Raw genomic sequence first — 13,614 nt, 5'->3', positions numbered from 1 at the left:
TTGGATGCAACAAGTAATTCCTACATTGGCTTTTTCAGGAAAGCTCTCTCTGAGTTGACAACTTGTTTACGAGAACGACTTTTTCGCTGGCAACAGATTGAGAAGATCTGTGGCTTTCAGATAGCCCATAACTCGGGCCTGCCCAGCTTGACCTCTTCCCTGTATTCTGATCACAGCTGGGTGGTGATGCCCAGAGTCTCCATCCCACCCTATCCAATTGCTGGAGGAGTTGATGATTTAGATGAAGATACACCCCCAATAGTGTCACAGTTTCCTGGTAAGTGGTGAGTTCAAAAAAGAGAGTTGGTACAGTTTTTAAAGTAACTTTCTGCTGTGCCTTTTATGAGTCATTGACTTTGAAACCTATGATGAAAACTTTATTCATTCGTCATTTTCTCTTTTTTCCTTTTGTAGTTAATAATTAGTCTTTACTATGTGAGAATACTATAGCAGGTGTGTGTCTGTATACACAGATAGTAATGCATCACACGTGCTAAATATTGTATGAACGAAGTGCTGAGCTTTGAGGGTAAATATTCTTTCAAATGGCAGCTTAGTCTATAGTAAAAAGTAAAAATTAGGGGAAGATCTTGGTGCCACTAACTAACCAACTCTGTGACTTTGAGCCAGTCTGTGATTTATTTGAAATTGAGTTACCATTCTCAATGGGCATGGGGTTTTTTGTTTTGCTTTTCCAGTTCTCTATCCTTTTATTGAAAAAATTTATCCTGCTGTATTTTAACTCACGAAGCACTGGCTCAGTTTACTTTTAAACAGAATTACACTGTGTTTATGTGTAGAAAAACATTTTTTTGTTGTTGTTTCTAGAAAGTGGAGCTCCTCCCAAAGGTGGTTTTAAAATGATAACTTTCATATGTTGCTTTGTTTATGCTGTATTCTTTGAATTTTTATGTTTTGGTAGGAAGGTAAAATTTAAATATTTTAGAGTTTGTTAACTATTTTTAGAATTTATTAATAAGTATGTGGACTTTTTGCAAAGTTATAGAGAGTTTGAATTTGAAACGGTATATTCTTATATTAGAAATCCTTTGAAAAACTCTTCATCCTTGTTATTCCCGGGCTGTTTTACTTTCCCAATCTTTGTGACCTTTTTGAAACTGTAGATAGAACAAGATTCCAAAGAATGGAAAGCAGAATTTAATCATTGATTGGTTGAAAACTTAGATAGAAATTTGAGTTTTAAGACAAAACAGTCATGATATATAAACATTTTCCAGTTTGCATTTTTTTATCCAATTGTTACATTTTTCCTGATGTTATGATTTACAAAGGATTCTAATTTTTAGAACAATTTTATGAAATAAAGCCCTAAGTTTGCAAATAAGTAGTGAATAACTATGTGTTTGTGTTTATTTCTGTTGCCTTTAACTCTCTGGTTTAATGGCAGAGATAACTATAAGTCAGCTGGGGAGGCGCTAAACTCTTAACACAGTAGGGAAGTCAGGACAGATGATAAATGTAGTGAATCCTGGAACGTGTGACCTTGCTCAACTCACTTGTCCTGTGCTGCAAGGTAGTTACAGGGCAAAGTTAGACTTAGATCTGGGCTAGCTCTGCTCTTAGAATATTGTCAGCTTGTGTTTATTTGAATTACATGCCCTTAAGCTTGCCAAATGCAACACTGATTGATAAGTATATGATTTTGTTTGAAAACTATAGCTTTTTAAAGTCACAGTTCCTCCTTAGAATCCATAATTATTCAGTATCAGAAGTATGCATGAAGATATACTCCTAAGTTAACTATTTTTTTTTTCCTTTCCTTTCTTTAAAGTTCTTTTTGGTGGGGCAAAATATCTATATGTGAATGATTATCTTAAGTTTTCAGTGATTGTGATATACAGAGAGATTTGAAGTATGAAAAAAGCGAAAGAGTTGATTTTAATTTAGTATGATGATTTAGAAGTTCTGTGATCAAATATATTATCTGTGAAAGAAGCTCTTGCCAAAGATTACACTTTGAGAGCTCTGCCTCCACCCAGTGGCACGTGCAGCAGTGACATTCCACCCTGCTTCGTTATGAAAGCATAATTTCTAGAGCTGATCAGTAAGAAACTCCTGGCAGTCAGACTAGAGCTAGGGTAGGATGAAGACCTCTTTATTATTGTATCCTCTGAGAAATTTTAAATTTGTACCGTGGTTATGTGTAAATTGTATAAATGTGAAATAGTGGCAAGGAAACATGCCTGTGCTATGTTAAGAGCAAAGTAAAAGATTGTAAAACTATACACAGAATAATATTGTCTGTGTGAGGAAAAAAGAAAATATTATCAAAATTTAGCTCTTCGTGGGTAGAAGAGATGATAGTTTTTTCCTGTTACTTTTATAGTATCTGCTAAATATTCATCGTGGGAATGTGGTAGCAATTTATTTAAAATTTCTTATAAAGTCCTTCAGATGTGCTTAAAATTACTGAAAATTAAATGCTCACCTACTACAAAGATGAGCAGGTTTTAACATTTTGCTCTATTCATCCCTTTTTCTGAAGTCAACTATATACATATAGCTAAACCACATGGCCTCCCCTTCCTACTCTTGTGAAGTTGTATATCATTCTACAGCCTGTTGTACTTTTATTACTTGCAGATGTATCTATAAACAATAGATAAAATTGTTTTAAAAATTACATAAATGTTATCAAACTCTAGGTAATGTTTGCAACTCTTCCTGCTCACAAGTATGTTTATAGAGATTTTCCATGTTCATATACAGCTTCACGGAGTTCACTGTAACTGTTTAATGTGAGTTAACCACAGTGTATCTATTTATTCATTATAATAATAAACCACAGTTTATTAATCCATTTTTCTACTGAGATAGGCTCTTTGTACTTTTTTTTGCCTTTACAGACAATACTGCATTGAGGATCCTTACCTTACCTTTATCTCTTTGTGCATAACTTTGAGAGTTTTTCTGAGTAGACACCTAGAAAACAGATCACTTTTAGTCTTTAGGAGGGCAGCTATTCCTAGTCATTGCCAGGTTGCTCTCAAAATGATTGTTCATTTATACACCCACCCTTTATAAGAGTGCTTGTCTCCTCGTATCCTCACCAATACTTGGAACGATCTGATTTATTTGTTTTGTAACTTGAATGGGTGTGATATGATACTGTAGTGTGATTAAAATTTTTATTTCCTTGATGACTGCTGAGATTGAGTTCCAGTTCATTTATTGGTGTTTTCATTCAGATTTCTTCCTCTCTTGAATTGCTTATTCCTACTATGGAATCTCTCCCAAGACTGCTTACTGATCCGGGAGAGTTTGCTTTAATATTTCCTGGTTATTTGATGATTGCAGATAGCTTTCAGGCTTTGGCTTTTCTTTTTTACTGAACTGTGTTATTTGTTGTCTTTTTTAATCATATGGGTTTTTAAAAAACGTTTCTAATGACAAATTTATGAAACTGGTTTGTGCTTTTTATGTCTTTTTCAGAAGATGATAGATTGTTGTTTGCTCTCCTGAAAGTGTTTTAGATTTGCTTTAATCCCTTAGTCTTTTAATCTACCTGGAAGTTATTTTTGTTCCTGTTGTGAGATAGGAATCTAAATATATCTCCTGATGTATGGACAGACAGTTGTCCCAGCCTCATTCCTGCTCTGTCCTTGCCGGTTTGTAATCCACTTCTCTCCATTGGTGCACACGTGCGTCCAGGCTCTCTGTTCTGTTCCATTGGTTCCATTCTGCTTTAGTTGCTATTTGTAGTTTTATAGTCAGCATTGAGGTTTGATAGGTCTAAATCTTCCTTTATTATTCAAATTCAGAATTGCTGTTCTTAGCCAATATGAATTTTAGGGTCAATGAGAAGTTCCATTATTGGAATTTCTTTGAATTTATTGATGTATTTGGGAAAAGTTATTATTCATACGTTTCATTTATTGGGATCTGTTTTTATGTTTCTAAAATTTAAGAATTTTCTCTACCGTTCTTGCACATCTTTTTTAAAAAAGATTAATTTCTGGATACCCCATAGTTTTGTTTTTTGGGTTTTTTTTGTAGTTACACATTACCTCTCTTTAAAAAATTATACTTCAAATTGCTTGTTGCAGTGTGAAAGGCTGCTGTTGACTTTGCTAAGCTGATCTTACAGAAATACTGAATTCTCGCAGGACTCTTTTGGATTTTTGTGTGTGTGCGGTAATAATAATACGTTGTTTTTTTTTTTTCAGCCCTAATGCCTTTTGCCCCCCTTTTTCTTCCAGTCTAAGACCTTCAGTTGAGTAACAGTGGTGATTGCAGGCAGTAATGATTGCCATTTCTGACTTTAAAGAGAATACTCCCAATATTTTATAGTGAAATGTGATTTTTATTTATTTATTTATTTATTGCTCTGTGTTTTTGGTAGATTGCTTCTAAGTTAAGGAAATTAATTTTATTCCTATTTTTTTCCCTTGATTTTTCTTTTAAATCAGTGGTTGTAAATTTTACTAAATTCTTCCCTGCCTAATTTGAGGAGATCACTTATATTATTTTTCTTTATTGCATAAAAGCACAGTTTGTGAATGTGCGTAGAGAAGTCAAGGGAAGGACAAAGTAATCAGTGTCAGGTGCTGGCCCAATGTCAGGGAAGGATTGAGCTATCTGTTGAATTTAGCGACAACGGAATAGATCACGACTTTGTTGAGAACAGTTGCACTAAAATTGTGAGACTTTACACTTTCTTTGATGGATGAGTTAAGGTGAAGTTGTGGAGAAAGTAACAGATAAAGTCCTTCATAAAAGGGAAGAGAGGTTATGTCTGTTGAAAAACAGTCTGAAGACAGAGGAGGGTTTTTTGTTACTGCTGTGGTTTATCGGTTTGTTTGGGTTTATTGTTTCAGCATTGATTTTCAAATGCTGTTGGGAAATAGAAGTGGACTATAAAGGCAACAGAAGGGCTATTCAGTAGAGTAAGGTGCTTGAACTTGGGGTAGAGAATGAGACAGACAAGTGGAAGGAGCAGAATGTGTGTGAACTAGAAAGGTAGAAATGTCAGAATCTCAGTTATCTGTCTTGATTTGTAATATCAAAAATGGAGCAATGCTGAATGACAGCAAGACAGAGTTGGAGAGTGAGTAGCGGCATCGATGTCTTAAGAGCGGAAACCCTGATTGGTTAGTGTTGGAAGGTCTTATTTATAATTGAGGTTGCTCAAGTTTGATGATAGGTTGGGTCGATTGGTAAGAGAATGACTGGGGAGTGACGAGAGCAGTAGAGGTGGTAGAGTCATATGGCTTAATAGTGTGAGCTTCGAAAGGAATATATTTTTATAAAAGGGTGTAGGAGTGAGGGTTTACAGAGTGTTGTGTATGAGAAGGCCACCAACACGATGTTCTGGTGCTGCAGCCAAAGTTTTTTACCTGCATGGGTCTAGACTGGGACTGGTAGCAGAAACAAGATGATCTGAGACTTCTGGGTAGTTACATAGTGATCAGTGTTCAGGAAACAGGTTTTGGTCTGATCTTTGCCTAACTGGCTGGGAGACATTATTTTAATGACTTGATTTAAAATTTCTTAGAGACAGGCAAGTCATAAGAGACCTTTAATGATCGAGAACAAGCCAAGGGCTGATGGAAGGAGGTGGGTAGGGGATGGACTAAATGGGTGATGGCATTAAGGAGGGCACTTGTGATGAGCACTGGGTGATGTACATAAGTGATGAATCACTAAATTCTACTCCTGAAACCAATATTACACTGTATGTTAACTAACTGGAATTTAAATTAAAACTTGAAACATGAAAAAAATAAAACTTCAAGTTCAGACAAGTCATGCTATCTCAAGAGATACCTGTTGAAAAATTCAACCTATTTTTTTTCTGATAGTTTTCTTTTAATGGTAAAATTCACAGAAAGTTTTGTTACAAAGTACAGATTCCTTAAAACTATGCTATATTGATTTTTAAATGTAAGGATTTATCATCTTGGGCAAATTTTGAAGCCTGTGTGGTTAGTAATGTCAAATTTGATGTTAGAGCCTCATGGGTTTATGTTCTCTTCTGTTTATTTTCTAGACCTGTTTTCATTTTTATTCCATTTTAATTTTGTATCTCTTCACTTTGCTGGGAAGCAGTCCAGATGGAGGGTGGTGACAACAGTGCAGTTACTCCAGTGAAGGCCAGTTCCGTGGTGACGCGTTAGTAGTGTCAGGTCCCCGACATGTGTATCTGTGCTGCGCCTAGAAGCGACACTGGTCTCACGGGCACGTGTGTGCATTTCTGCTTGGTTTCAGGGACCATGGCCAAGCCCGCAGGGTCGCTCGCCCGAAGCAGCAGCCTGTGCCGCTCCCGTCGCAGCATCGTGCCGGCCTCGCCGCAGTGTCCACGTGCCCAGCTCCCTCCTCACACGCCGCACCAGGCCCACGCCCGGCACCCCCACCATCCCCAGCACCCGCAGCACTCCTTGCCTTCCCCTGACCCCGATATCCTCTCAGTATCAAGTTGTCCTGTCCTGTATCGAAACGAGGAGGAGGAGGAGGCCATTTACTTCTCTGCTGAAAAGCAATGGTATTGGCAGCAAACGAACTGCAGTATATGTTGGGCTGGGTGGGTGGGAGGTGGCGTGGGGTGGGGAGGAGCGACATGGTGGGTTTAGTTTCTGTTGCTGCAGGGTGCGTTACCGCAAACTTGGTGGCTTCAAGCAACACCCCTTCATTAGCTCTCAGTTCTGGATGCCACAGTCCAAGCTTGGTGTGGCCGGCTTTTCTGTGCAGGGTCTCACAGGCTGACATCAAGGTGTTTGCCAGGCTTTGTTCATCTCCGGAGCTTGAGGGCCATTCCATAGCTCATTCAGTTGTGACAGAGTTCAGTTCCTGTGGTTACAGCACTGAGGTCCCAGTTTCCATGCTTGCTGTCGGCCGGGGGCCCCTCCCAGTTCCTAGCGGCTGCACAATAGTCCTTGCTGGATGAGGCCTCCGTCTTCAAAGCCCGCAACAGGAAGTACCCCTTCTTTCAGGTCCGTTCTTTGGAATCTGACTTGCCCCATCTCTAATCTCTGGACCCAACTTAAAAGGCTCCCTCGGCTAATAATCTCTGTATATTAAGATAGACTAATTTGGGGGCCTAATTATATCTGCAGAATGCCTTCATAGCAGCAACTCTATTAGCGTTTGATGGAATACCTGGGAGGATATATGTGTGTACACCAAGGCAAGAAATTTAGGGACTGTCTTAGAATTCTGCCCACCACAGAGAGCGGTGGGTACTTTGCCGTAGAACTGCTCAGAGACTACAGCGCACAACTGACTCAAGTCCAGAACACAAACTTGTTTTATGAATAGTTTTATATGTAAAATACAAAGGCATGAACGTAAATATACACAAAAAAACATTAAATATGACTGAGTTTTTAAATATTTGTTGCCACTTAATGATTTTTTTGTTATGTGCTAGTACTTACTAGCAAACAGGAAATACCAAATGCCAAAGGTGTAAGAAAATGTAAGAATTTGTATAAAATGGATAGCAACAGTGTGTTCTAGTCCAGCTGGAGGACCACCGTGCCCCATGAGACCCACTGCAAGGAGCGGTGGGATATTAAGTGACAGGAAAACCGATGCCAGTTTCTGACTTTGCTCACACATCATCGCCATGCATCCCTGAAGTCCTGTCCTCACATGAGAAACAAAACCAAAGGGAGGGGGCTCAGTGCTCTCAGTGACCCTTTGTGGCTCTTGTCTATCATGCGATTCTTTAGTGGGCATCATCATCAAATAATAATTTTCATACATAATTGTTTTCTGTACTAGTGAAAGTAGATTTTGTGAATAGCCACGATCATTAGAGCATATTCCCGAGGAGGTAGTCCAAGGTTTGCGTCCTCGTTGCACTTGGAGAATTTGATGCAGCTTTGCTTGGGTAGCACTTTCTGATTAGCTTTTTTGTATAACCTTTGCGATATTGCTGTAGTCACCTGCAAGATGGCTTTGGTGACAGAACTAATTTTGTGTGGCTTATGGAAATTAATAGGAAAAGTCTAGAGCTCTGCCGTCCGATAGAATTTTTGCATTTGTGGAAATGTTTAGTCTTCATTTCAAATAACAGTGTCAGAAATTCACAGCTAGCTCATAAATATGAGAATTTAGATTCAAAACACTTTTCTCCTCTTTATTTAGTCTCTTACATGATGAACCAGTAGAATCCTTACAAAACAGTAATAGCAATAACATTTACTATTTACTGATCTTTTATGTTCTATGCATTATGTACATACATGCTCATTTAAATCTTACACTGAGTCCTGTTATATAGGCATTATACTGACATGAATTCACCTGCACCTCACAGTGAGAAAAAAAGAAATAGAAAAATAACATAAATAGTACACATAATTAAGTTCAACATTCCAAAGAATATATGCTCTAGAAAAAATGGGACATTTTAAGAGTCAGGGATTATACTATACCTACACCCCAAGTCTGGCTAGTTCTGTGGAAGAAGCAACACTTCAGATTATTATTTGTTCTGGAGTTAGGATGTTAGAACGAGAAGTAATTTTAGGGATTAATCGAATTCTCTTACTTTGACAGGGAAATTGAGACCTGGTTAATTTAAGTGATTTGCCCAAGGTTGTGCCCCTGATGCATGTCAGGACCAGGACAGGAATCGAGGTCTTCTAACTTAGATCAGGATTCTTTTCACATATTATTTAGATTTTAGAGACCAGTTTTTGAAATATTTTTAACCTAGCTTAGAATTTCACACACACAGCAGCCAAACCACATAGCTGAGTAGAAAGTAAATTTATAGAATTGTAACTAAATCAGCTTCTGGTTCTGGAAGCTGAATGGCTCTGGGACAGAGTGATATATGCTGTGTAATTAATGGATATCCACTCCAAAAAGAAGCTAATAGAAAAGTCCCTTCCAGTGACTGATTTCTGAGTCATTTCTTCTTATCTGAACTTCCTCGTGCCCTCTGTTAGCACTCCCCATTATCATACTGTGAAAGCACTTAAAAATTATGCAGCACATGTAACTATTATATGAAATCATCATTTAAGTCTTTTTTTGCCCAGGGGATTTTGTACATTCTGAGAGCTTGTAATGTAATAGAAACAGTCTGCACATACATGTGTGAGAGAGGTACACAGAAAAGATTAAATACATTGAATGAGATATAGATCTAAAATGCAGTATTAACGCGAAATTCACATCAGAAGTAATATCACTATGTGAATAATGATAGTAATCACAGGTCGTCCAAGGTGAGAGATCATTCAGTTCGTTTATTCTATAAATATGAACTTAGTTCCTCACTGTATGCTGTGCACTTGCTAATAACTTGAGCTGCCAAGACAAGTGAGACAAGGTTCTGGCCTCCTTCTAGCTGGTGGATTATGATCGTATGTGTCCTTGCCTTTCTCTTCTGTCTTCAGCTCTCTTCCTTCTCCCACCTTATTTCTTCTGCCAGTTACTTTTTATCTTGACTCTACCTTTTATTTCTTAATCATTTCTTTTATAGAGTGAACAATATTTGTATCCCATGTAGTACATACAAAAATAAGATGTGATCTCTATTATCCAAGATCTTTTTTCTTTCATCTGTTTCCCATTCACTCATTCGTTCATTCATCATATATTTATTAAATAGCCACAGTAAACTTGCCACTCACTATTCCAGTGCAGAGAATACAGAAGTTAGTAAGACTCCCTGTCCTCATTAAGTTTTCTTCTGGAGAAACTGACTATAAAAAATTAATATAAAATACCATTTTAGGTAGTGGGATGTTCTGGGATGCTAACTAAAGTCAGGTAAAAAGAAAGAGAATACTGTTCTGGACATAGTGCTCAGGGAAGCATCTCTGGAGAGAGAACAGTTGAGCAGTGACCTGAATGACCTGGAGCAGTAAGCCCTGTCGAGATAGAGGGAAGGAGAATAGGCAGAGAGGACAGCAGGTGCACAGCCCTGAGGGAGTCACAGGATTGGCGTGTCAGGGGGAATGAAGAGGGGGCCATAGTGTGATAAGATGGAAAGTGGTGGGGCCTGCAGCTGGAGCCATAGCCCTGGTCCTGATCCTGCTGGGCTCCATGGACTTTGGCAAGGTCTTTGGGTTTTAGGGGAGGAAGCACTGGAAAGTTTTGAACAAGTAAATTATGCACTCCAAGTTTTTAAAACCCTTTTGCATCTGTGTAGAGAAGTAGCTAGGAGGGAGGAACAAGAAGGGAAGCAGGGAGATCAGGTAGGAAGCCCTTGCAATCATTGAGGTGGCTTCGTGGTAGTTCAGGAAGAGGGACGGTAGCAGTGGGGGAGTGGCAAGTGTTGGATTTGAGGGATATTTTGCAGGAATGGCTGATAGCATCAATTGTTTGTTGGCCTTAAGGTTGTGAACTTGATTTTTCTTATCCTTTTTTTTCTCTTCTCTCTTTACTGTGGAGAAGGGGGGGATCACAAAGGAATAAACCTGTGAGAATTTACTGCCTGTCTGGTTCTTTAAAAATGGCACAACATCACTGACTTTCGCCTCCCATCCACCCCCCACCCTACACAATCGTACCTCAGCTTCCTTCTGTTTCTAAACTTGGGAGAACTTACGTTTTAGCTTAATATATTCCTTTCTTCCTTCCTTAGGAAGCTGAATTTCATCAATTTAATAACTAAAAAATAAAGGGAGGCAGTGACTGAAGTTCATATTTTAAAATATATAATGTCAACTATGTGATTTAGAAAGAAAAATAGTATTTTTCTGAAAACAAAACACCAAAGTAGCTGAGATGAAAAAAAATCTGTAAACTTTAAGCATTTTCATTTCTCTGACAATTGAAGAAAGATGTAACATGAATTATGTTTCTTAGATTGGAAGATTTCTTTATTATAGTGTATGTTAAATATTAAGCATTGCGTTTTGGTAAGTTATTTAAAATAGTGATCTTCTAATTTGTCAGAATGTGTGTAGAATTTTATTTCTCCCTTTTACATTTTGATAGATTAAAAAATAGAAGTTGTTTTAGTTGGAATCAGTTAGCATGTCTGCCGGTAGTATTAGAAAATATTGATTTAAAATTTTACCTTTGTCTCTGTCTCATCCAGGGAAGTGCCAGACACGGCCTCAGAATGTGACTCCTTAAATTCTTCCATTGGAAGGAAACAGTCTCCTCCTTCAAGCCTTGAGATATACCAAACCTTGTCTCCTCGAAAGATATCAAGAGATGAGCTGTCTCTAGAGGATTCCTCCCGAGGAGACTCACCCATAACTGCAGATACCTCTCGGGGTTCTCCTGATTGTGTGGGTCTGACAGAAACGAAGAGTATGATCTTCAGTCCTGCCAGCAAAGTGTACAATGGCATCTTGGAGAAGTCCTGTAGCATGAACCAGCTTTCTAGTGGCATCCCGGTGCCTAAACCTCGCCACACATCCTGTTCCTCTGCCGGCAACGACAGTAAAGCAGTTCAGGAATCCGCACACGTTACCAGGATAAGCAGCATCCCGCACGATCTTTGTCATAATGGAGAGAAAAGCAAAAAGCCATCAAAAATTAAAAGCCTTTTTAAGAAGAAATCTAAATGAACTGGCTGACTTGATGGAGTTTATTCAAGTGGCATCTTTAAACTTTTATCTCCCGTCCTTCACTCCCCCTTTTTTTTTTTGTTTTAATTTTAGGAATGTAACTCCATTGGGGCTTTCCAGACTGGATGCCATAGTGGAATGTCCCAAGGGCAACTGTCTACTGTCTGCTTATTTAAATGACTATATAATCAATTCGTCAAGCCAGTTATTACTGAAAAATCATTAAGAGATGAGACAGTTTACAGTCATTTCTGCCTATTTATTTCTGCTTTGTTATTAGTGATGTATATACAACATTTTGTTGAAAGCCACTATGGACTTACAAGCTTTAATGGACTAGTAAGCCAGCATGGGCTTGCGAAACTTTCTTGTTTACCACACCATCTTCTTACCTTTCCACAGAGCTATTTACATCCTGGACTAAGTGACTTAAACGAAGTAAAACTAATTGCACTACCGTTTTCCAGACTGGAAAAAAAACTCCGCAAGTGAAACTGTATAGAGTTTATAAAATGACTATGGATAGGGGACTGTTTTCATTTTTAGATCAAAATGGGTTTTTAAGTAGAACCTAGGGTTTCTAATTGACTTGATTTCTGGAAATGAAAACCCACGCTTTTATTATGGGAAGCTTCTTTAAATGCATTTAATATTATAAAGTTTCAAGTCCTGCTGTAAAGATCATGTTGTTTTGTTTTTCCCAGGGCTTTCACTGTGATTTACTGCATTGCAGGCTGTATGATAAAATATAAATAATTTAAGGAGAGAAGGCTCTTGATTCCTTGCGCACGCGAAAGAGTTAAAACTTGATTGAAGGACTTATAGTCACAAACTTAAACTGAGGTTGGGGATGTGGGGATTCAGGCACTTGTTTACAGACTTTGAATAACAGCAAAGAAGTTATGGTTTGTGAAGAATTTGTACTGTGGAAAAGATAATAAATTGGAGACATTATTGTGTGGGACTGTGTTGATTTTTGTTGATAACACTCCACTAAAAAAACACTATACATTTTCTGGAGAGCTACGTGAGCTGTTTTGTTGCTTAATTGCACTATAAGAAATAGTGATGTTCTGGAAGTTGTCAACAAATTTCTTTCCTTTTTATATTGTTTGTCATATTTTTATGTAGTTTGAAATGTTTAAATGTTCTAATATCAAGATTAACAAATATAAATTTATGGTGCATTTAGATTGTGTTGTATTAATTTGTAAAGCTTGGGGTTCATTAAACCTCTAGGTTATTTACTGTGAAGATTGTCGCGTAGAGCAGCAAAGTACATTAACATCTGGGAGTTTTCGCCTAAACTGTTTATAAAAATTCAGTCATAAATGATGTGGTTAATGCAGTGTGGATGCGCTTTTGGATGAACAGTGGATACATATTAGCTAGAATGGGTTTTCAGCAGCATGGCTAAAACACATAGTGTCCAACCCAGTCCGGCTTCCATGAAAATGCTGATTGATAGGAAGTTAACGTGAGATCTCCTAAGAATTACTTTTATCAAGAATATGAACAGTTTCCTGAAGTCTCTGAAAGTTGTGGTGGTTTATTCTCTTTAGTACTGTTGTTAAAAACTGTTAAGGTCTTGAATGATATTTATATACACATATTTATATATTTAAGAGACAGTGCTATAAAGGCAAAAATTGATTAACTGAATGAAACACACAGTGTTTTGGTCTAATCAGTAGGTAAGATCACCTGAAAGGTCAAGAGTTGAGGAACAATGGCACTGAAGCTGTTTGGGAAGTGGGGGTTATGTGCATAAAGCATTGAAAAGCATTCAGGAAAGTTTCTGCAGAGTGAAAGGAATACCTTTATTTTCTTTCTCCTTCTTACAACCAGACAGGATCTCTTTCCTTTGAAAATTGCACAAGGGATGAGAACTTTGTAGTTTGATAGGTAGAAAAGGTAAAAGCCGAGTGGGGTGGGAGGAGAAGGGCTCTAGGGGCTCCCAGCAACGCCCTCTGCCTGTTGAGGGTTAGAAGGTAATTCTGGGTCAGAACCACTGGACACGGGCACGTGGGGGTTGGAGTGGAAGAGGCCGGCCTACTAAGTGCAGTGTGGGCGGTCTTAGGGAATGCGTGGCTTGTGCTAGATTTCATGTTCT

General features: G+C 38.1%; 1 protein-coding gene across 2 annotated transcripts in view; it reads left to right on the top strand.

Annotated features, from left to right (window-relative positions):
• STIM2 (stromal interaction molecule 2) overlaps positions 1-12,460 on the top strand; it is a 138,499-nt gene extending 126,039 nt beyond the window's left edge. For both annotated transcript variants that reach the window (XM_034671988.1, XM_034671989.1), the window contains 3 exons: positions 39-277; positions 6,229-6,502; positions 11,024-12,460. In XM_034671988.1, coding sequence (XP_034527879.1) covers positions 39-277; positions 6,229-6,502; positions 11,024-11,501 — 991 coding nt within the window. In that variant the 3' untranslated portion in view covers positions 11,502-12,460. The remainder of the gene's footprint in view (positions 1-38; positions 278-6,228; positions 6,503-11,023) is intronic.
• The last annotated feature ends 1,154 nt before the right edge of the window (positions 12,461-13,614 follow it).

This window comes from Ailuropoda melanoleuca, chromosome 11 (assembly GCF_002007445.2).
Source record: "Ailuropoda melanoleuca isolate Jingjing chromosome 11, ASM200744v2, whole genome shotgun sequence".
In the NCBI taxonomy this organism is placed as follows: Eukaryota; Metazoa; Chordata; class Mammalia; order Carnivora; family Ursidae; genus Ailuropoda; species Ailuropoda melanoleuca.
Note: the sequence above shows the minus strand (reverse complement) of the source record. Positions and strands in the feature narration are given on the sequence as shown.